The sequence below is a fragment of the Camelina sativa genome, chromosome 1 (genome assembly GCF_030686135.1).
Source record: "Camelina sativa cultivar CO46 ecotype springtype chromosome 1, ASM3068613v1".
Taxonomy (NCBI): Eukaryota; Viridiplantae; Streptophyta; class Magnoliopsida; order Brassicales; family Brassicaceae; genus Camelina; species Camelina sativa.
The window spans coordinates 5,948,622-5,970,044 of NC_141880.1; the positions used below are offsets into that span (position 1 = coordinate 5,948,622).

The following is a 21,423-nucleotide window of genomic DNA, read 5'->3' on the forward strand; positions in this document are numbered from 1 at the left end:
TATCGTGTCAACAATATCTCATTGTCTCTCTTTTCTATCTTTTTGTCTTTCCTTCCCATGCGCAACGAAGAAGCTTTCATCCCCCAAAAATCTCTTTTCGACTCGGTCAATAATAAACAATGGAATCAGTTAAGACCTCCAGGTTCATCACTGAGGTGGCTCCGGCTAAGTTTATATCGGCAACGAGAGAACCATTCAAGAACATGTTGACAACAATCTCCGAGGAAGACTTTGATTTTGAAGAACTAGTCAGAGCCACTGCAGAGAGACTCTCTTCTTCTTGTCCATGCTCCTCCTCCTGGTCTCTTGCTCATTACGCCAAGATCAACAGACTCTCTTCTTCTTAAATACCATTCAATTGCTACTATCCCAAAATGCATTTCCTTATTTCAATAAAACCGAAGAAACCATACGTTTCTTGGCCCAAATCAACTTTAAAGAGAATCCATTTTTTTTTGGAATCTCTTCAGCATCAGAATATTTTTTTAATCTATTTCTCGTTGTTGAACACTTTGTGTTTATCAAATCTCGAATTACTACCTATGATCGATCCTAAATGTTTAAAGAACACATACAAACAAAAACAAAAAAAAAATCCAAGAACGTTCTTATATAATTTCCACAGGACTGGTAATAAATTTTGTGTGAAGAAGTTTCATCGATACGAGAACAAAAAGAAGGCTTTATATTATACAGAATGAGATATGTATTAATTTTTCCTTTTCCGGTAATTTACTTTTTACTCTCTCTTCCAAAAATGTAATTACTGTAATAATAATAATAAGAGACCCTCACAGGAAAAAATCTCGATCCACTCTCATTGTATCACACCAACCAGATGGGACCGAGTAGTGTGTGTCGTAGGGAACCAAGTTGAGGAGCATCCAGAGATTTGAGCCATTTTTGTTCAAGCAAAACAATGGTTCACGAGTACTTCTTCTTGCTAATTTCCCAGATACGATTTACCAGATCTGCTTTTAATTCTTCTGGAATCTGCGATTTTAAACTTGTTTTTACATCTTCAATCAACCTCCTCCTGCAACAACAAAAAGATCCAACCATCCACAAAATGAATTAACATTTGATGACTATATGAAGCACGAAGCTAAAAGAGGTTCCAAATATATGCAAATTCTAGCTACTATACTCAAGCAAGACGCACTGAAAATATGAGAAGATTAGTCAGGTTCCACTTACTTTAAGTCGTTACCATCTTCTCCTCCTGATTGCTCTGTGCGCAATCTCTTCTTGGCACGCATGGATATTTGTACCTTATCATACCATCCGCATGACCGTAGATGTGACAGCGCATCTTTCTTCAGGCTGAGGAAATTTGTACACACAATCAATTATAGGTTAGCTATGGCGTCAGATACAATCTTGAGTATTAAGAAAAAGGCACAAAACTGAAATTACCTCTCTTTTATTGCTTCAAGTTCATTCCGAGATGATTCATCTTTTCTGAGCAAAATGCAAGGGTCTTCTTTTGTTGAAGAGCCCAAGGCTTTGGCTTGAGTGGTAGTACCACCGTTCTTCTCAATTTCCTGGTGATCAGTTTCATTTTGTGAGCCATTACTCTCGCATGGATTAGATTTATCCTTGTGGTGATCACCCCCATTGCTGGAGCCATTACTATGCCCATTGGGTTGCAATGCCACTTTATGATTACTACTACCTGGTGCACAGCCGTTTTCTTTAACTCCATTGCCACCATTTTCACTACCAAACTTTCTCTCCTTGCCAGAGAAAACTCTAGCTGACGAAACTGATACACTATTCTCTTTGTTCGCCTTTGGAGCTATGTTCTCATCTTGGTGGAAAGAAAGTAGTCTACCATTGACCGAGGGAGAGACCCTTTTGGCACAAAGGTTGACAGATATCTTCGCATGTGGCTTTAGAGGCGCCAATTCAACTTTGGAAGAAAGCAGGTTATCCTTTTGAAGGGCCTGCTCGGTTCGTGGTTTGGGTCCAATGAATTTATGGGGCTTTGTAGGAGCCAGGTTAGCCTTCTGGAAGGACTGCTCGGCTTGACGTTTCATGTTGAAACCATTAAGGGGACCAATAAACTTCTGGGGCTTTGATGTCTCGCAGCCGTTAACCTCAGGAGATGTAGTCCCATTGGATGTTACCAGAGTTTTAGCAGATGCTGGCCTCGGGTTGGAACGGCTGAAAAACAGGATATAAGCTTTCTCTGACAAAACCTCCTGCAAGGTGGAGCGTGAGACAAGAGAATCATTGCAGCAATACCATTGGCCCAAGGAATCCTGCACAAAGGAGTTTAAGAAATCAGCAAGCAGTACAAGAGTTCGCGTTGCATAAAAATTTGAAAGGCAAGAAACGAACCTTAACGTATGCATAATAATGCCCAGATTCAGGAGAAAATCCTGCATGCACAATTATTCCAAAAAGCTTGTACTCCGTTTGAGGGTCCTGCAATTTTTGGCAAAGTAAATCACTTAACAAAAAGTATGAATTGAAAGTACAACTTAAGAATATATGAACGCTGCAACTTCATACTATATTCTGTATGCAAATCATGTCAAAAGGATTAATCAGGTTTAAATTCCAGTTAAATGCTACACTATAACACTATAACCTTGAACTTTCTGATATGTAACATCACTAACAAAAACTGGCAATAAACTTCACGCTTAGTTGAAAGTGTCAGAATCTTGTACCTTGCTTGCTTTACTCATATAGTTCGAGAGAACCAGAATCTCACCAAATGAAATGGCTTTATCAATCTTCCCACCAAAAATGCCCCCAAACCTCTGCAAAACCAATTTATTTAAACAAAATAAAAATATTATATCTAAAATAAATGTCACATTTGGTAAACAGAACATGATGAACTTACTTTCAATTGAATAACAAGGACATTAGGGGATTGGAGTACAGACATCTGCTTCCTTGCCGTTACCAATTTCGTACAGCTAAACAAATGGAAAAAGTTCAGTTATAAAAAACAACAGAACCTCAAACAGAAAGAGTCGGAAATAAAGACAACTAGAAGATTCAAATCACTTACCTCTCACATCTATACTTATTGTTGCCATCTAAGATCTCAGGTTGAAAGAACTTTTGCAACGATTCCTTCAATGAGCTACTGTTCAAAATTTCAAGACTAATATCCATAATCTCATCCGCTTTATTAGACTCCGCACCACAAGACAAACACTTCACCTGGCTCTGCAAAGAGCCACCAAAAATATCCTTCACAGCAGTATTGCCATTAAAGGGCTCATTACCCTTCATTCGCAACTTCTTCAGACGGAGAGATGTATTGTGGCATGCATCAATGACATACCGCAAGAACTCATGAGCGTCTTCTTGACGACCAAACTTAAAATGCTCAGCAAAAATTTTAAGGCAGCTAGAAATCTTGTTAGGCGCATCGGTTGTAAGATCCACACTAAGAGACCTTGCTATTCTTCTCTCAACTATGCAGAAAGGACAGTCCCGTTTCCGCTCCCCATCCACAAATGAGTCGCCTATCAAACAAATCGGTCCCGAGGGGAACACATCACAAACAAAAAGCGTCAGAACAACAAATGAATAATAAGAAAAAAAAAGCTAGTAAGAAATAGAAATATCTCTCTGATAAGCAAACTACAACAAGACCAAAACCTGTATGAAGCTTATGATCAACTTCCTAATGTAAAAGTCTCGAATCACGTATCAGCCAATAACCTTAAAGCGTGAAATCAATACGGAACACGAGAGAAAAGTAATCTAATCGAAGAAACATAAGAAAAAATAAAAAAAAATCTCTGGAAACGAGAGAGAGAGAGAGAGAGAGAGAGAGAGAGAGAGAGGCGTACAGTGAGAGGAGTGTTTATGAGTAAGGCAGAAATTAGCGAGAGGAGGAGTGTAAGTGAGACATTGAAGGACACTATTGAGGTAGCAGGTGTTGCCGAGATTTCGTAACCCTAAGGGAGGACCATTCCTACGCTTCTGACTCAGTAGACTCGGCATCCAGCTCATCTGCGGTTTATATCCCATTCAAAATCGGTTATTCTCCGCCGGAGAAAACCACAGAAGCAACCGCTCATCGCTGACTCGCCGCCACGGCGTAGCCAACAGCTGCGATCGCATCTCCCTCCGCCACCAACAACGAGGGCGTTTGTTTTCTCTTTCTCTGTCTTTTGTCTCTAATTCACACGCTTAGGCTTCTCCGTCGATTTCTAGTAGAAATTTTATGAGAAGATTTAACGATTTCGAGGCTGAAGAAGGAAGAAGAAGATCGAATTCGATGAAAGGTAACTGCCGAGGGAAGAGACCCGCCCAGCAATAAACCCCACAAATCCTTTGCGAGGTTATAATTACCCTTCTCCCTTTTTTTTTTTCTTTTTTTTTTTTTTTTTCATAAATTTCCAGGTTGGTGAACAAATAAGGAAATACTCGTTACTGGGCTTTTTAGGCCCATTTTTAAGCCAATAGGAAATCACAACACATTTATCTCCATTTAATAATATTTTAATTTAAACTGATGATAATAATAAATTGCAAAAAGAAATAACTGATGATATATACTATTACCTAAAAACAAAATTTAGTTCTTAAAAAAGAAAACATTAAGCAAAATTAAATATTTTTGTTTTATTTTCTGCCATATGTGAATGACAGATCATCATAGTATTAAACCTACAAATTGTGAATAAAAAATATGAGAATCGGATAATTTGATTAAATCTTTTTTTTTTTCTTTTTTCTTTCTGGTACAGAGTTTGTGTAAGTTATATAGTTCGGACGGTACATATGACAAAACAAACAATCAAAAAGATTACCTCAAAGACTGACGATGAGAAACTACATTTTTTAGGCCATCATCATCTCTCTGTATTAGTATAAGCTTGTGACACTAACGGTATTGAATCACCATCTGCTGGAGTTTCTGAAGGAACTTTGGATGCTTCCTTCTTTAGCTTATGGTTGTTATAAGCCGCTACACCCGCAATGGCTGCGTATGAACACCAAGGACAACATAAGAGGAAGCTTGATGATAATGCTCATGATTCTAAACCAACTAAAATGTGAATGTGAGGAGTCTTTGTCTTACCAATGGCGTAACCGAAAAGATTGATTATTGTGAGTTTTGTGTCGGCAAAGAGAAGAGCTGAGACCAAGACAACCACCCAGTCCTTGACAACGCCAGCAACTCGGATCGTGAGAGCGCTCGTGTGAGAAATCACCAGGAAAACAGACAAGTTGAGGGCAAATGTACAGAGGGAATTAAGGGTCAACACTACAAAATGGAAGTTCCATGTGCCATTGCCTTCCATCTTCGATTTCTCTAGAAAGATCCACGGTACAAACAAGCAAATAGCACTGCAAAAAGGAGGCACTTAAATATAAAGCAAACTTTAGGCTTACATAATGAGTGAACTGATTTGAGATGGCTTCTTCTTCGATTTCACTTACCTGCAGGGACTCACGTAGTACATAAGCGAGATTGGGTTTAATTTGATGCCCTTCCTCTTGACAAGAAGTTCCATAAAGATCAGCCTCAGTGCTTCTCCAACGACACCACCCATTTGGTAAACCACTCCGATCCAGTTGATATTTAATTCTCCATAAGAAGCCACTAAAACACCGAAACTTATGATAGACATTATCAAAAGCATCCTGCAGCTCATCATTTCAAGTCCAGCAGCTACTCCAAGAATAAAGACAGCAACAGGCACTGCAAGTATGATTCAAGAATATATTGGTATCAACAGTCCCTCTTACTTAGATATTTCAGAAGAAGTAGACATAAGACTTATGAGGAAACGAGAGCAGGAACAGATTCTTACTTATAGCCTTCAACATCTGCGCAAATGCAACTGATATGTATAGGTAGGCAGTGTTTCCCAACCAGAGGGTCATCGCAAACATTGCACCTATTGGAATAACTGATGTAACGTATCTGAGTACATAAAGTAAGTTATTTATTACTTAACCATAGATCAATACTACATTCGTAATTAAAACTATGGGTATTTTCAACTACTCCAAAATCAAATTTCTTACGAAGTCTCTTTCCTCCTTACATTTCTAGTGTCATTCCTTCCTCAACCTTCACGGTCTTCATGGAGAAATAAATAGAGTAAAAAAAGACCAAAAAATTAGAATCTTTGCATTCACTACTCAACTTATGAAGGTCCAATACAGAAAGATCATTAATTGCAATTTACCTTTAAAACTTTGGTAAGAAGAAAGCACAAGACAGAGGAAAAGATCATATGGAGTAAAGTCAATCCAAGCGGATAAGGGAAATTTATTTCCTTAGATGACAAAACCCACTGCAGAAGAGCAAGTCAAAAGACAAGAACATTAAGTCATGATTCATGAAGCAAAATTTTATTAACGCAAGCCATGTCTTCAGCAAAAGAAGGAAATAGTTAATTGCTACAATATTGGACTCAGTGGTGAACTCTGATGCATAATCAAATAACAAACAGGTCGCCATTAAACACATTCAACTGCTCAGCAACAGTCCTCAAGACTTTAAAATTCGAGCTATTAATTCAAGCAAACGCAAAGCGATCAACCTAAAAACATGAGCATTACACATAACCTATGCTTAAATGAACACCTGATGTTGATTTCTACACTACCCATGGATTCTAAAATCAAGCTATTCAAATTCACATTACATCGAACCTCACACACAAGCGAAAGCTCAATCCATACAAAAACTAGCGATCGGATTTATAAAAAATTAGAAAGAGCAAACAAAAAAAAAAAAAAATACGATGCGAGACGAGAAGACAGATCCAGGGAGAGACAGATTATGAGATTTAAGATAAACCTTATTGAAGAAGATTTGACCACTAGAAAGTGCGATGTAGAGTAAAATGTAAGCATAGGTCACGAATTCATCTCTCATAAAGCCTTTGCTCCGATCCGCCATTGAAACTAAAAATTATGATCTCCGATTGTAGATAGCGTTTTCCCCTCTGTTTCTTCTTTTTCACTTTTTCGATTACTTTGTGTTCTTCTTCTTTCGTCTTCTCCTTCACTCTCTGTGTGTATATATATTTCACTTCTCAAATCTCAAACAAATCAGCTAAAATAAAAGAGACGATGACGACGACGACGTGTTTGTTTTGCATATTATGGGCTTTTTTCCTCACCACATTTAAAGCGGCTCAATAGTTTTGGGCTTTTATGCTTCAAATTAGGCCCATGAATCCTGCTCTTCTTACTTCACACTATTTGTTGTTTATCTATCATCAGTTTCAATTTCATCATCCATATTTGGATTTATGTATGGATGTATGTTCTTTAACAAAAGAAAAAGAAAGAAAAAATCATTTGGTATTGTGAAATTATTATTATTTTTCCTCGAGAACGTGAACGATAATACTTTAAGAAAATCTAAGGAACACACAAGTTGCTTGTGTGGATTAGACACAACCCATCCTGATTTTTGTCTGTATCTCCTCAACGATTCTTCACCTCCAGCTTCTCATCCTATCAAAAATATATATTATTAACACTTAAACCAAAAATATAAAAGTTGGGATATATATGATATAAGCTTTCAATCAATACCCTTCATCTCTCTCGAGAGCTTCATTCCCAATCAAGGTGTGTGTTGTGATAGATTATGTGTTTCAAGACCAAACAGAAACACTGTGTGTTTTGAATTCTTGAGATTAGAATAGTTGTTATGACAGTCTGAATTACACAAAAGGTGACTGACTAACTTCAGGCTTTTTAACTCTTTTTGACAGAGACAAGCATCGTCGGAAGATGGAGATCACAAACGTTACCGAGTATGACGCTATCGCAAAGCAGAAGTTGCCTAAGATGGTATACGACTACTATGCGTCTGGTGCAGAGGACCAATGGACTCTTCAAGAGAACAGAAACGCTTTTGCAAGGATCCTGTGAGTTGTTTTGTTTTTGTTATGATAAGATTATATACACTTTTTGTTGTTGGTTTTTACAAGAGATGTGATTTGATATGCATACCTTTGGCTTTGGGATGATTTAATAGCTTCCGGCCTCGGATTTTGATTGATGTGAACAAGATTGATATGGCAACAACCGTCTTGGGGTTCAAAATCTCCATGCCGATCATGGTTGCTCCTACTGCCATGCAAAAGATGGCTCACCCTGATGGTAAATGACGTTTTGGTTTTTCCTCTGAAACACTATGTAGAAACTGAGTCAATTTTAGAGATTGAAAACTAGCTTTTTAGTATCACTAGACACAAAGACTAAAGCATGTTCAAATGGAAACTAATGCAGGGGAATATGCTACGGCTAGAGCTGCGTCTGCTGCTGGAACAATCATGGTATGTTATTCTATTGTCACGAATGGTTTCATCGAAAGGAAGATTTTTAACCTTCTCGGTGTTTAGAGCTTCTTAGTCCACAATTCATGCATAACCATGTCTCTGACTTATGATCATTTCTTCCATGATATTTCAGACACTTTCTTCATGGGCTACTTCTAGTGTTGAGGAAGTTGCTTCCACAGGGCCAGGGATCCGATTCTTCCAACTCTATGTAAGTAATTTAAGTCGCTTGATAAACAATCCTGATATACCTGGTCACACTTGATGGCTCAGGCTCACACATTATGATTGTTCCGAGTAGGTATACAAGAACAGGAAGGTGGTTGAACAGCTCGTGAGAAGAGCCGAGAAAGCTGGGTTCAAAGCCATTGCTCTCACTGTAGACACCCCAAGACTAGGTCGCAGAGAGTCTGATATCAAGAACAGGTAAAGCCGCATCAACTGAAATGTGATTAGAGTTGATAGAGCTACGAAATTTATAGATTAACGAGGGTGTGTTCTTCTACTACAGATTCACTTTGCCTTCAAACCTGACATTGAAGAACTTTGAAGGTCTTGACCTTGGAAAGATGGACGAGGCAAGCATCGATCAGATAGTATCCATAACTTTAATTTTTAATAGTGGCAATGATCCACTCAAAAAACAAGTTCTAAAGCATACTGTTTTGTTTCCTGATTATGTTCCTAAACTTGTTATGTTTCCACCTGCAGGCCAATGACTCTGGTTTGGCTTCATATGTTGCTGGTCAAATTGACCGTACCTTGAGCTGGAAGGTAAGAGAACATAACAAATTATCAAATAGCACAGAAAAACCGAGTAGTTGGAAACAGAAACTTGATTCAGGTTGCTCTAACTTTTTCATCTACACAAACAGGATGTCCAGTGGCTCCAAACAATCACCAAGTTGCCAATTCTTGTCAAGGGTGTTCTTACAGGAGAGGATGGTGAGATACCATCTGACAAACAAATGTTTCCAACACTCCTGTTTCATAGGAATACCTGACAAAGTTAACTATTATTTTCCTCGTGCAGCAAGGATAGCGATTCAAGCTGGAGCCGCAGGGATCATTGTGTCAAACCATGGAGCTCGCCAGCTTGACTATGTCCCAGCCACAATCTCAGCCCTTGAAGAGGTAGATCATTCTCAACTAACTAAAAGCATCAATCTTTGTTCCCACGAAAGTGTTTTTGTCCAACAATTTCAGTTCTGTTCTCTTGTATTCAGGTTGTCAAAGCGACACAAGGACGAGTTCCTGTCTTCTTGGATGGTGGTGTTCGACGTGGCACAGATGTCTTCAAGGCACTTGCACTTGGAGCCTCCGGGATATTTGTAAGCATCATATTTATATTCACCTCAAAGCCAACTTGAAACCATTGAGCGTAATAACACAGTGTTTCTTATACCCTCAATCTCACAGATTGGAAGACCAGTGGTATTTGCACTAGCTGCTGAAGGAGAAGCTGGAGTAAGAAAGGTGCTTCAAATGTTGCGTGATGAGTTCGAGCTAACCATGGCACTAAGTGGGTGCCGGTCTCTCAGTGAAATCACCCGCAACCACATTGTCACTGAATGGGATACTCCACGCCATTTGCCAAGGTTATAGAGAAAAAAAAAAAAAAACAACAACACAGAGCATGTAATGCCTAAACCTATTCATATTCTGATTGATCACATGGCTTTTTACTCTTTTTTTTTTTTTTTTTAAATGTATCTCAAGACTTGTTTTCTCCCTATATCGGATCACAAACCTAGAGATTCTCTGTAATGCTATTTGGCTACTTCTACTTTCAGTCCATTCTTCTTGCTTGTACAATATATGTTGATCTCTAACTCTAGTCTAAGCTGTTCTATAATCTGATAGACACTAGCATAGTCCTATCTTACATTGCTCAGAAACCTCCCACACACGCAATTCAATCTGTTACATATACTAACAGCTGCCAGAAACCTTACGATAGCTAGTAATGAACACAGATCCAGGAAAAGGTCGAGGTTTATAACAATCAAATTATACCTCATTGAAGAAGATTCGCCTCAGCTCCTCTCTTTGTTCTCTTCAACGACTGTTTTGGGCTCTGTCTCGCATTGTAAAGCCCAATAGAATTTGGCTCACTCTTGGATTATAAAGAAAGAAAAACAATTGGCTTACGAATTATTTATTTTTCGTGGAGAGAGATTAAGAAATAAGAACGATAATATGGAAGAAAATATGACACACACAATCCCATCTGCTTTGTCCTTATCTCCCCCTCAAACCATTCTTCACCTCCAGCTTCTCATCCATACTATATCTTTTTCCATTGCCAACAATTTCAACTGTTACCGAAAAAAAGAAAAAAAATATTATTAATTCATCACAAAATATTAAACATTTAACCAAATATAATATAACAAGCTTTGCTTACCACTCACACTCTTCATCTCTCTCACAGAGCTCCATTCCAATCAAGGTACGTGAGATTCTCTCTTTAGACCAAACAGAGTTCATCGACATGTTCTCGCTCACGTAGCTATGACTCTATGTCTGAATTTCGCAATAACTAGCTAACTCAGGCCTTTGTTTTTGCTCTTTTTGACAGACCAACTTCCGAAAATGGAGATCACAAACGTTACCGAGTATGACGCCATCGCAAAGCAGAAGCTTCCTAAGATGGTTTACGACTACTATGCGTCTGGTGCAGAGGACCAATGGACCCTTCAAGAGAACAGAAACGCTTTCGCAAGGATCCTGTGAGTTTTCGTATGACATGATATTTTATTGTTTGCTATTGATTTTTACAAGAGATTTGATGCATACCTTGGGTTGTTTACTAGCTTTCGGCCTCGGATTTTGATTGATGTGAGCAAGATTGATATGACAACCACCGTGTTGGGGTTCAAGATCTCGATGCCCATCATGGTTGCTCCTACAGCCATGCAAAAGATGGCTCACCCTGATGGTAAATAAAAATTGAGTTATGTAGAGACTACAGAGTGAAAACTTGTTTTGGTATAGCTAGAGACAAAGACTAAGGTTGATCTAACCACTCTGTTGTAAACTAACGCAGGGGAATATGCTACAGCTAGAGCTGCATCTGCAGCTGGAACCATCATGGTATGTTATTATATCATACGATATATTTTATCCAAAGCAAGATTCTTAACCTTTTCGGTGTTTGGAGATTGTAAATCCACGACCCATGCATTCCCATGTCTCTGGTTTGACTTATTTTCTTCCATGATGTTTCAGACACTATCTTCATGGGCTACTTCCAGCGTTGAAGAAGTTGCTTCCACAGGGCCAGGGATCCGATTCTTTCAGCTCTATGTAAGTCATCTCGATAACTTGTTGTTTCATACTGAAAACCCCGGTCACACTCGATGGTTCACACGTTTCGATCGTTGAGCAGGTATACAAGAATAGGAATGTGGTCGAGCAGTTAGTGAGAAGAGCTGAGAGGGCTGGATTCAAAGCCATTGCTCTCACTGTGGACACCCCAAGGCTAGGCCGCAGAGAGTCTGATATCAAGAACAGGTAAATCCAAGTCACTTGAAATATGACGAGAGTCTACTGGATTTTAATATGTGAACACATAGCTCGAAAGCATAACATTCTTCTGCTGCAGATTCACTTTGCCTCCTAACCTGACATTGAAGAACTTTGAGGGTCTTGACCTCGGAAAGATGGACGAGGTTAGCATTCATCAGATACTATCCAGCTCTATAGCCTAAATACGATTCTTAGAAAGCATTCTTAACTCAGAGTTGTTATGTTTATCTTTCTTGAGAGTTCCTGAGCTAGATATGTTTCCACCTGCAGGCCGCTGACTCTGGCTTGGCTTCATATGTTGCTGGTCAAATTGACCGTACCTTGAGCTGGAAGGTAAACAGAGTAGTTTAAAAGATAAACAGCAAACAGAGTTTTTAAAACTTAGAACAGAAACTTGATTTCTTGACTGCTCTCACTTCACGAACAGGACGTTCAATGGCTCCAGACAATCACCAAATTGCCGATTCTGGTCAAGGGTGTTCTTACAGGAGAAGATGGTGAGTTACCATCTGACAAACAAATGTCTGCTTCACTTTAAAGTTTAATAAAAATACCTCACCAAATCATCTGTAACTATCCTCCTGCAGCGAGGATAGCGGTTCAAGCTGGTGCAGCTGGGATCATTGTGTCAAACCATGGAGCTCGCCAGCTTGACTATGTCCCAGCAACAATCTCAGCCCTGGAAGAGGTAGTTCATTCTCGACTACAAATATCAATTTTGGTTGCAACAAGTGTTTTGTGTCCAACAATTTCAGCTCTGTTCAGGTTGTCAAAGCAACACAAGGAAGAATTCCAGTCTTCTTGGATGGTGGTGTTCGACGTGGCACAGATGTCTTCAAGGCACTTGCACTTGGTGCCTCCGGAATATTCGTAAGCATCATATGTCCATTTATCAGAAAGCTGACTGAAACGAATGACAGTGATAACACATTATTATTATGATGCCTTCTCAATCTCAGATTGGAAGACCAGTGGTATTCTCATTGGCTGCTGAAGGAGAAGCTGGAGTTAGAAAGGTGCTTCAAATGCTACGTGATGAGTTCGAGCTGACCATGGCCCTGAGTGGATGCCGGTCTCTAAAGGAAATCTCCCGTAACCACATTACCACCGAATGGGACACTCCACGTGACAGTCCACGTCCTTTGGCAAGGTTATAAAGAGAATACAACAACAAAATCGCAGAGGAACAGCAGCAACACAGAACATATAATGGCTAAACTTATTCATACTCTGATGAAGTCACTTGGCTTTCTACTCTGCTACTTATCTCAAGACTTGTTTCTCCCTCTATCTATCATATACACAAAACCAAGCCTAGAGATTCTGTAATGCTATTTCGCTACTTATTTTCTTCAATCTTCAATCTTCATTCCATTCTTCTTTCTAAGTTCAATATATAAGTTTACAGTGATTCCACAAGAGGACATAGCAATGAACACAGTGAGTATAGTGACTGCAACCGAACTCTTTATTAATCAAAACAAAAGCAACGGAGGATTACATTGACCCTATTTGGACAAACTGACATGTACAACAGAAGATAAAGATAAGCGTTCATAGCCGTATACAAAGCACACACGTCCTACAGATTCATGAGTTGTGCTCAAGTCAGAGACCGAGAACTAACCATTCATAAAAAAACAAAATTCTAATTTTCAATTTAGAACGGCCAGATGTCAGATCCACCAGGTTTCTCCACAAGAATCCGATTGTACTCAGGCCTCGCCGTCTGCAAAAAGACGCAAATTCAACATGAGAAAAATACGAACTGGAGACAAAATTGAGTTTTCTACAAAAGGAATTAGCAAAGAAGTTTACCAGATCTTTGAAGATGACGTAGGTTATAAGGATGAAGAGCACAAAGAGGATCTCAAACTCAGCCAATCGGAAGAAATAGAATACTGAGTCAACAAACCGAGTCATCAGAGATTCGTCTCTCCTCATACCGACTCGATTCGTTCCAGCACGTCGGCCGATCATCTTCGATTTAAATTCCTTCCGCCGGCTTTTGATCAACACCACCGTCGCTTCTCGTTTGCTCTCTCTCTAATCTTACCGGCGATTTTGTTATCCGTCGACGAATAAAGTAAATGTTTGCTTATTTAATTCACAAAAAGCCTTTTTGCAACTTACGATAATATGGGCCGTTATTTTAAAAAGGCTTAATATAATCAAAGCCCACAAGAGAGGATAAAAAAAAAACGACAAGTTGTTCACCGTGTTATAACAAAGACGGCACGTTTCTGGGGAACGTGCTTCGTCTTCCTAAAGAGATTCAGAAGCATCAGATCACCGAGTTTCGCTCTTGAATCCGGCTTCCAGGTACGAATTCTGGATAATTAGGTTAAAAATCAGGTTTAAGCTCGAAATTAGTGTTCTTTATAGACAAAATTAAGAACCTTTAGACTCAAAAATCAGTTTTTTTTTTTCCTTAATGGGTTTGATTATGCTCTGTAAAAATTCAATTTAGGATTTTGAAGTAGAGAAATGGATTGGAAAGGGCAAAAACTAGCGGAAGAGCTTATGAAAATTCTGCTCATAGCCTTTGGTGGTGTTGCTTTCATTGCTGGATATGTAACGTCTTCGTTTGGGACAATGATGATGATCTATGCTGGAGTTGTGCTTTTTACAGCTATGTCCACTGCCCCTAATTGGTCTTTTTTCAATCTTCATCCCCTCAAGTGGTTAGATCCAATTGAAGCAGAGAAGTATCCTAAACCTGAACTGACGACCGAGTCTTGGAAGAAGAGAAATAGTAAACATTGTTAGGTTTGATTCTTTGAGCTTCTCTGTTTTGGAGTTCAAGATTGTTTCATATGTCTTTGGTCTCTGAATTCTCAATCTTTTACCTTGATAGACCCTTTTTAATGTGATGAGATGAGCTATTCTAAATCGCAAACCTTTGGTGATCAAAGATATGTTAATCTTTCTATGTTCATTATTTTGCTAAGGATTCCGGCTAGATAAGGTGTTCAAGTAGGGATTAAGTATAGCTATATATGTCTTTCTTCTTAAGCGTTGTTGTGGAATGTTGAAAGTTGAAACTCTTTCTAAGATCAGTTGCAGGGCTGTGTCGTGGCTCTTGATATTTTTAAGTTATATCTGAAGCTGAAACGTTTCCCGTCCTTCAGCAGTTGCATCTGAAGTTTGCAACCTGGTATAGGTTGAAGCTGAGTAGTTTTTTCACTTGTAAGGATGATGCGTCATGTTTCCCTGTGTTGCACTAGTTGATCACATGATTCTTCACTTAGATTTAGCAGCATTATTGTTTTGACTAGCGTACATTTATTTGTGCTGATCCTTGTTGATGCAAGATCCGCACTTGGATTTTCGTATTAGCGTTTTTTTTTAAAGGATCGGGCCCTAGATGGAATTGTGTGAGCTGAAATGTCAACATTGCGTAAATCGAATTATTGCCATGGGCTATTTCACTGGCTGGGTTGAGTAAGAAACCCAACACCAACAGTCCTTATCAGAAGTTGCAGTCTTAGTATGTCGGCCGCCGGATAGATTTGGCAGCCTTTCAAAATTCTCTCTTTCTTCTATTGACCTTATCAGAATTTTCCAACCCGGTTTCAACCTCCAAGTGGGTCATATAAGAAGGCATCGTTTTCATGTCGTTAAAGAGATGAGAGAATGTTAAGAAAGAAAATTTGTTGTTCTTCTTCTTCGTAATCAGTGAGGGTGCCCTATGAGACTGGGTTTGTATTACGTTACGTTGACGGTCACGTGGTTGTGACCATCTCTGGCCTTCGAAACCTCTAATACGTCCAGAGGTTTCTGCGCGTGGCTGATTATGACATTTTATCCCCTTTCAGGGAATATGACGATGATGAAAAGCAAATCGATGAATTACGTTAAGTTCCAAAAAGATAAAAGAAAGAAAAAAAGATAATGAGAATTGGTCTACTTTATCCATTTTGTGGCTTTCAGTCATGTGCTAAGTTTTTCATATCATCATCTCAAGGCTGGTCCATGGTGGCTTGCGTCCAGACAGGTTTTTCTTTGTCGCGATATTGCAAGATACGGACACTGATTAATATTTTATTGTAATAATATATATAATAACTTGCGAAATTTTTTGAAGACATATATATATATATATATATATCATGTACCTGGATATTCAAAGTTATCCTTACATTGTTTGTGCCAATTATAGCTCAGTGGCTTCGAAGAGAGATCAGAGTATGTTAGTTAGTTACTTAGTTAGTCACCTCCCTAATTGCAATGATCGACTCTGCAACTTTGAGACGTGTTTCCATAGAAAATTTGAGACGTGTTTTTCTATGGAAGGTATCTTAGTACACCCAGTCATTAAAATCATCGCTACTAAAGATAGGTTTTGTAGAGGTGTTTAGTCCGGCGTTATGACAATAATATTGTTCCGTTTAATAGATTTTTAATTTATAATATCTGAAAGAAATTAATACGGATTATGGTACAGTTTTTAGTTATATTCTGATTTTGATCAAATATATATCTCCTTAACTTACTATTTTTCGTTTCCTTTTTGCATGGTTTCATTCAAATTGGAATTTTGGCACGTACGGTTATATAGTTTGTTTCGTATCAAATCATATCAGTTTATCGGATGTACACAAACTAAACTCATATCGTTATATGTAGCATGCTAGCAGCTACATTAAAAATAAAAAAGGATAATGGGTAACATCCTAATCAGTGAGTGTGTAATATTCACGTGAACATTGAAAGATTATGACGGATGTTATGAGTGGGATATATGATCGATATTCTAACATATAATGAAAAGAAAGAAAACTTACAAAGAAGTACTATATATTCCGTCAAAAGAAGAAAAAGATTGTACTATATATGGAATAAATAAATACTACTAGTACATTAATATTAGTATTTAATAACATCATATTCATGTATCGAAAACATGAGTGGCCTATCTTAACGCTGAAAGGTCGACCTCCACACAACACAAATCCCTCCCAGCTGTTTAATGCTGTTGGTTTCTTTCTGGGGAGCTTTACAGTATATTTAAATAAATTAATCCATATATATTCAACGTCAAAAATATTCATTCGAATTGATCGATTAGTTTATCAAGAAGGATGCTATCCAAGTAAAATTCGAATCTATAATTATTAGATATCGATGATGAGAGATGAGACTGTATATATATGGTCGTTACTAGTAAGTTAGGATATTGTGTCTATATACATATATAATATTTGCTAAAGTTTTGGAAGTATAAGAAATGTGGCGTGCATTATTGGCGTTTTTTATATCTTTTGTATAAATATATGAGGCACGATTATAGTGGTATACATCATCTTGTTCGTCACTCTCCCCATCCAATTCTTCATATTTTAAAAGTTACAATGAATTTTCAAATTTTATATTATATTTGTTGCAATAATCATACATCGCTTTGGCGCCTTTTTAATCCACAACAACGATTTCATGCTTCAATGTATGAGCTATGAACACGTGCCCCAGTCAAGATAGAGTAATTCTCTCTTTCTTTCTCATATTTTATTGTTCTTACTTTGATCAATAACGATTGGAGTAATAATAAAATACATAAATAATTCGGTTTTGCAATACTCTCTATTAGACTTCCGAGTTTAAAGGAGTTAGAAATTGACGAAGTCTTACTATAGATATATTGGTGATAGTCTATCACTGATAGACTGATAGTTGATAAATACATTCAGATATAGATAGGAAATATATATTTGAGAATAAGGGGACACAAGCTGTTCGTTAAAATCGACAAGTTTAGACTATTTAGTTAGGGTTACTATTAATACTCTTATGTATTGACTATATTTTGGAAATACAAGAGTTAGTTGAAAAACAATAATAAAACAAAAATAAATAACCTCTATATATATTGATTATTAAAATCTTAATATTATCATTTATATCTTGATCCATATATATATATATATATATACACTCTATATATAATATAGTTCGATTTTATAAAGTATAAAGTATAAACACGTATACAGATATGTGTGTGCATACATCCCTTCAACGAACCATCTTTTTGTGTCGACTTCCCGATATAGTAACACATGTAAAATGTTCAATGAATAATAGCTTACTAGAACGCTGTACTGTACCCACTTTAATTATTTAAACTCAAATAGTTGAAAGCATAGGGGTCCCCTCAAAATTTCTTGTCACTAGATAGTAGATACTAAATTATTATATTTGGACATTTCAATATACTATGCTTTAGCATTCGGTCGTTTTGGTTCGATGGAAGTTCATAACTAAACATTGCTGCCATTTGCCACGTCGCCTAGGCCTAGTTCAACTATAAAAATACTATATTGTTTTTTTTTTTTTTTGTCAACATTATATTGTTTTCTTATACCCACACATATGTGCATTTAACTATACGACATATATTGTCAAAGAGAATAAGAATATCCTTCGACATTTCTTTGAACTAATGATTTGATGCTTTATTGATTATCTGACCATAATTATAAATGCCATATTTAAAACTTCAAACCATAAGCAAAAGAGCTATATATATATATATATACACGACATATATTGTTTAAACATAAATTAAAACATAAATTAAATATAGATATATATATATAAATTGAAATCTGAATTTTTACATCAAACATAAATTAAAACATTATACTATGTTTATGTAATATATTTGACGTAAGTTAATTCTTGTCAAAAGGAAGTACGTTAATTCATCCATACTCATCATCGTTTTATCCAGTAAACTGCATAGATTAAAAAAATATCGTGATTACGAAAAACTAATTTTTTTTTTAACGTGTTGAGCTTTGTTTTCCGTTTAGTAAAAAAATCCGTTAAACATTTGGTGTTTCGTCGTCATTTTCATTCCAATAAGAATTGTTTGCATAATTTTCGTTCAGTGTAACAAATGTTTTCATTATATATATATGATTGATATGTCTATATTTTGTCTCTTCTTATCATATATTTCTCAATTCATTATTTTGCATCATCGTTAGTCTCTTTTACATAGAATGCATAATTAGATAGTTCTGCATTGCATTGTGCATATTGGAGCATTTCAGGTATTTAGGAAACGTCAGACATACGACTCCAGCATTACCTCCAGGAATGAAAGCCAAGCGCCTCGAGTCACGCCGTTACCACTCAATCCAGCTCGAGTCGCCTCTCCTCCACTCGACCCGTCCCACTCGACCGACCGCCGTCGAGTCCTCAGCTGGAGAAGAAGACGTTCCAAGGGACATATCTTTTATCCTAGTGTTTATGAGTAGTCACCAAAACATTTTCTGAGTTTGTAAACAAGATTCCTCTTAATCTTTTCTTTTAGCATTTGATTTATTCTATAAAGTTGTTTATCTCATCTCTATCTATTTAATCATGCTTGTTTCAATATTTTCTGGATTAGTGTTCTTAAGTATCATGTTCTCTAGATTTGAGTAGTGTTAGTGTTCTTGAGGACGGGATATATTAGGTGGAGAATCTTAATATATAGGATGTTTAAGCTTAGATCTGTATATTTTCTTTCTCGACTAGAGTTAGAAATACTAGTTTCTCTTTGATTAATTGGAACTAAGTCTTAAACATTTCCTGTTATTTTAGATTGGACCATCACTATTGTAGACTTTGGCACACACTGACACACATGTTATAAAAGTCTACAATTGTAGAAAAAGTATTCGAGCACACAGCTGCTACATGTGAAGCTTACAAAACCAACCGCATATATTCTTGTTAGCTAAGAAGAACCTTTTAAATATAAAAATTCATAATAAAATATCTATTTATATAAGAAAAAACAAGATATCACATTTGGACATATTAGTTTTCCGAATCACATTGCCGGATTTTGCGGTCTATATTGAGTAAGAGTAAGTAGTAACTGCTAATATATAAACAGAAAGAATAGTGCCAACCTTCCACTAAAGGAAAGTTGTTAGGCTTAAGATTAGTTGGAAGAAAAGTCACCTTCTATATTGGGTAAATAGTGAATATCTAATTGGTTGCTTCAATATATTCCCTCAGCAGTCACCTATTTCTTTAGTTTATTACTTTAAAAATCTGAAACGTGGATGGCCGTAGTTAACTGTCCAAGTATTGTTTACAATAAATTTTTCCCATGCAACCCACCATATGAATCACTATTTCGTCGTATCCAATAAATTTTCACCCAATGAACTTTAACAACTGTTATTTGTTCTTTGACAATCTTTCAAATTCTTCAGATATTATTAATTTATTACCATAAACTTTCATACATATTAATATTAATATTGAAATCTTTTGAAAAGTTAGATATTTTGGCCATTTAAACATGCATGTAGTTTGAATCGCCTTTTTAACAATTATATATGAGAAGTGGTGGAACAAGTCTTACAAATTAGCTTGAGACCTTGTAGAATATCTATTATTTAAAATTCTAGTTAAAATACTCGACAAATTATTCTAATTAATATCTAGTTGAAAAAAAATACTCGCTCCATTGACCAAATATATACTCGACCCACGTCCAGACTTCTATAAATTTGATCACTTGACAGAATTGAAGTCGGTGAGATTTATGTCTATATTATTTAATTTGAATTGTAATTTTCCTTTCATAATTTAGTTATAGTAGAACAAAAAAAAAAATCATATCTTCATATTTATAAATAATTGTTTGTCTAGAAAATTTTTTTAAAAAGCTTTTTGGTCTTAATTAATCATAAAGGTATTTTTTGTTTAATCACGTTAATTTTTATATCCGGAGTTTCTAAACACAAAAATACTGTGGTATATATATATATATATATCTCACAGATACGTATACTCTATAATTATATATCCCAACAAACAAGAATATTTTTTTTTTTTGGTGAACACAAACAAGAATATTAACTATTAGTCGGTGTTTCTATAATATTGGAAGAGTGAACAAACAAACAAAGCTTAAAAATCCATCATATGAAGAAGATATCTCCTAGTTGGCCAAAAATTAATATTTCTTTTTGACATCTTTCGAAACCATGTATGACCTCTGTTTTAACACTTTTTGGTGTCTTGAGATATTTTCGTTAAATGTGAAAGTGAACTAATGTGCATTAACTAATGCAATGTTCAGTTTATGCTTCTTTTGCTCACCATTACCCAATCAACTAAGTTCCTCTTATCCTAATCATATAATATTATATACACTAATGCAAATACACACACGTATACAAACTAATTAATTGTTTGTACGTAACCACAAAATTTTGAGATTTCATTCCATAATATTTCGACCCATACTTAGTAAGAGTAGAGTAAATTAAAGGTTGTTTTGTGCATACGAGGGTTGTGCTTAAATTAGTATATATAGTCGTTAATTTCTTGGCTACCCGCAAGACTAAAGTTAAAATTTTATCTAGATAGATCAATACGACGATTAACGTGTACATAACATTTAAGTTTGAAGTCCAAGTCTATGCGAACTGTTGGGCATAGAGTACAACCTAAGGTTATTCTTCCCTAATTGAACCATTATATGTAAAACTTCCCTAATGAAAGTTGATAAATGAGAACAAATAATAATGTTCATCATTGCAAACCGATTACTTTGGACATGTCTTAATCTCAAAACACCCAAACACGCTTT

The 21,423-nt window shown here is 36.6% G+C and overlaps 6 protein-coding genes and 1 pseudogene across 11 annotated transcripts; 4 read left to right on the forward strand and 3 right to left on the reverse strand.

Moving 5' to 3' along the window:
* LOC109133262 (uncharacterized) lies at positions 1-541 on the forward strand. Its single transcript, XM_019246249.2, has one exon. The coding sequence runs from the start codon at positions 120-122 to the stop codon at positions 345-347; it is 228 nt and encodes a 75-aa protein (XP_019101794.1). The 5' UTR covers positions 1-119; the 3' UTR covers positions 348-541.
* Positions 542-662: 121 nt separating this feature from the next.
* On the reverse strand, positions 663-4,387 carry LOC104779203 (ubiquitin carboxyl-terminal hydrolase 25). 2 transcript variants are annotated; one of them, XM_010503581.3, is made up of 8 exons: positions 3,822-4,387; positions 3,029-3,491; positions 2,858-2,933; positions 2,679-2,771; positions 2,344-2,430; positions 1,417-2,264; positions 1,198-1,323; positions 663-1,036 (listed from the first exon to the last, which is right to left on the reverse strand). In XM_010503581.3, exons 1-8 carry the CDS (start codon positions 4,000-4,002, stop codon positions 925-927), a joined length of 1,986 nt encoding a protein of 661 aa, XP_010501883.1. In that variant the 5' UTR covers positions 4,003-4,387; the 3' UTR covers positions 663-924. The 2 variants fall into 2 exon arrangements, with proteins under 2 accessions (XP_010501883.1, XP_087359225.1); XM_087503099.1 differs by having other exon boundaries at positions 3,628-4,365.
* Positions 4,388-4,681: 294 nt separating this feature from the next.
* On the reverse strand, positions 4,682-7,093 carry LOC104779209 (putative sugar phosphate/phosphate translocator At3g14410). Of its 2 annotated transcripts, none has more exons than XM_010503587.3 (7): positions 6,794-7,093; positions 6,177-6,284; positions 6,033-6,067; positions 5,796-5,908; positions 5,422-5,683; positions 5,060-5,328; positions 4,682-4,960 (listed from the first exon to the last, which is right to left on the reverse strand). In XM_010503587.3, exons 1-7 carry the CDS (start codon positions 6,893-6,895, stop codon positions 4,830-4,832), a joined length of 1,020 nt encoding a protein of 339 aa, XP_010501889.1. In that variant the 5' UTR covers positions 6,896-7,093; the 3' UTR covers positions 4,682-4,829. The 2 variants fall into 2 exon arrangements, with proteins under 2 accessions (XP_010501889.1, XP_019101791.1); XM_019246246.2 differs by having other exon boundaries at positions 6,013-6,067; positions 6,794-7,058.
* Positions 7,094-7,213: 120 nt separating this feature from the next.
* On the forward strand, positions 7,214-10,106 carry LOC104779225 (glycolate oxidase 2). Of its 2 annotated transcripts, none has more exons than XM_010503599.2 (12): positions 7,214-7,575; positions 7,722-7,877; positions 7,988-8,112; positions 8,242-8,288; positions 8,425-8,502; positions 8,593-8,717; positions 8,803-8,869; positions 9,003-9,065; positions 9,167-9,236; positions 9,325-9,425; positions 9,518-9,622; positions 9,711-10,106. In XM_010503599.2, exons 2-12 carry the CDS (start codon positions 7,741-7,743, stop codon positions 9,894-9,896), a joined length of 1,104 nt encoding a protein of 367 aa, XP_010501901.1. In that variant the 5' UTR covers positions 7,214-7,575; positions 7,722-7,740; the 3' UTR covers positions 9,897-10,106. The 2 variants fall into 2 exon arrangements, with proteins under 2 accessions (XP_010501901.1, XP_087359480.1); XM_087503354.1 differs by having other exon boundaries at positions 7,435-7,575; positions 7,722-7,881.
* A 341-nt stretch (positions 10,107-10,447) lies between these two features.
* On the forward strand, positions 10,448-13,196 carry LOC104779214 (glycolate oxidase 1). 2 transcript variants are annotated; one of them, XM_010503590.3, is made up of 12 exons: positions 10,448-10,743; positions 10,873-11,023; positions 11,108-11,232; positions 11,341-11,387; positions 11,523-11,600; positions 11,683-11,807; positions 11,899-11,965; positions 12,093-12,155; positions 12,250-12,319; positions 12,410-12,510; positions 12,588-12,692; positions 12,782-13,196. In XM_010503590.3, exons 2-12 carry the CDS (start codon positions 10,887-10,889, stop codon positions 12,977-12,979), a joined length of 1,116 nt encoding a protein of 371 aa, XP_010501892.1. In that variant the 5' UTR covers positions 10,448-10,743; positions 10,873-10,886; the 3' UTR covers positions 12,980-13,196. The 2 variants fall into 2 exon arrangements, with proteins under 2 accessions (XP_010501892.1, XP_087359439.1); XM_087503313.1 differs by having other exon boundaries at positions 10,511-10,743; positions 10,873-11,027.
* Positions 13,197-13,269: 73 nt separating this feature from the next.
* Positions 13,270-14,018, reverse strand: LOC109133270 (uncharacterized). The gene is made up of 2 exons (XM_019246259.2): positions 13,641-14,018; positions 13,270-13,551 (listed from the first exon to the last, which is right to left on the reverse strand). Exons 1-2 carry the CDS (start codon positions 13,800-13,802, stop codon positions 13,483-13,485), a joined length of 231 nt encoding a protein of 76 aa, XP_019101804.1. The 5' UTR covers positions 13,803-14,018; the 3' UTR covers positions 13,270-13,482.
* A 5-nt stretch (positions 14,019-14,023) lies between these two features.
* LOC104779236 (signal peptidase complex subunit 1 pseudogene) lies at positions 14,024-14,760 on the forward strand (annotated as a pseudogene). Its single transcript, XR_015592024.1, has 2 exons — positions 14,024-14,144; positions 14,293-14,760. The product of XR_015592024.1 is annotated as a signal peptidase complex subunit 1 pseudogene (transcript).
* Positions 14,761-21,423: the final 6,663 nt, after the last annotated feature.

Bases quoted from the DNA above. Each gene is read 5' to 3' on its own strand.
- LOC104779209 (XM_010503587.3), bottom strand. From the start codon at position 6,895: ATGGCGGATCGGAGCAAAGGCTTTATGAGAGATGAATTCGTGACCTAT. The intron at 5,684-5,795 runs GTAAGAATCTGT...TCATACTTGCAG, and splicing joins GCAGATGTTGAAGGCTATAA to TGCCTGTTGCTGTCTTTATT. The intron at 4,961-5,059 runs GTAAGACAAAGA...GTTCATACGCAG, and splicing joins TCTTTTCGGTTACGCCATTG to CCATTGCGGGTGTAGCGGCT.
- LOC109133262 (XM_019246249.2), top strand. From the start codon at position 120: ATGGAATCAGTTAAGACCTCCAGGTTCATCACTGAGGTGGCTCCGGCT.
- LOC104779214 (XM_010503590.3), top strand. From the start codon at position 10,887: ATGGAGATCACAAACGTTACCGAGTATGACGCCATCGCAAAGCAGAAG. The intron at 11,233-11,340 runs GTAAATAAAAAT...AAACTAACGCAG, and splicing joins AAAGATGGCTCACCCTGATG to GGGAATATGCTACAGCTAGA. The intron at 11,388-11,522 runs GTATGTTATTAT...ATGATGTTTCAG, and splicing joins CTGCAGCTGGAACCATCATG to ACACTATCTTCATGGGCTAC.
- LOC104779225 (XM_010503599.2), top strand. From the start codon at position 7,741: ATGGAGATCACAAACGTTACCGAGTATGACGCTATCGCAAAGCAGAAG. The intron at 8,289-8,424 runs GTATGTTATTCT...ATGATATTTCAG, and splicing joins CTGCTGCTGGAACAATCATG to ACACTTTCTTCATGGGCTAC. The intron at 9,066-9,166 runs GTAAGAGAACAT...CTACACAAACAG, and splicing joins ACCGTACCTTGAGCTGGAAG to GATGTCCAGTGGCTCCAAAC.
- LOC109133270 (XM_019246259.2), bottom strand. From the start codon at position 13,802: ATGATCGGCCGACGTGCTGGAACGAATCGAGTCGGTATGAGGAGAGAC. The intron at 13,552-13,640 runs GTAAACTTCTTT...GTCTTTTTGCAG, and splicing joins ACGTCATCTTCAAAGATCTG to ACGGCGAGGCCTGAGTACAA.
- LOC104779203 (XM_010503581.3), bottom strand. From the start codon at position 4,002: ATGGGATATAAACCGCAGATGAGCTGGATGCCGAGTCTACTGAGTCAG. The intron at 2,934-3,028 runs GTAAGTGATTTG...CCATTTGTTTAG, and splicing joins AATAAGTATAGATGTGAGAG to CTGTACGAAATTGGTAACGG. The intron at 2,265-2,343 runs GTTCGTTTCTTG...TCCTTTGTGCAG, and splicing joins ATTATTATGCATACGTTAAG to GATTCCTTGGGCCAATGGTA.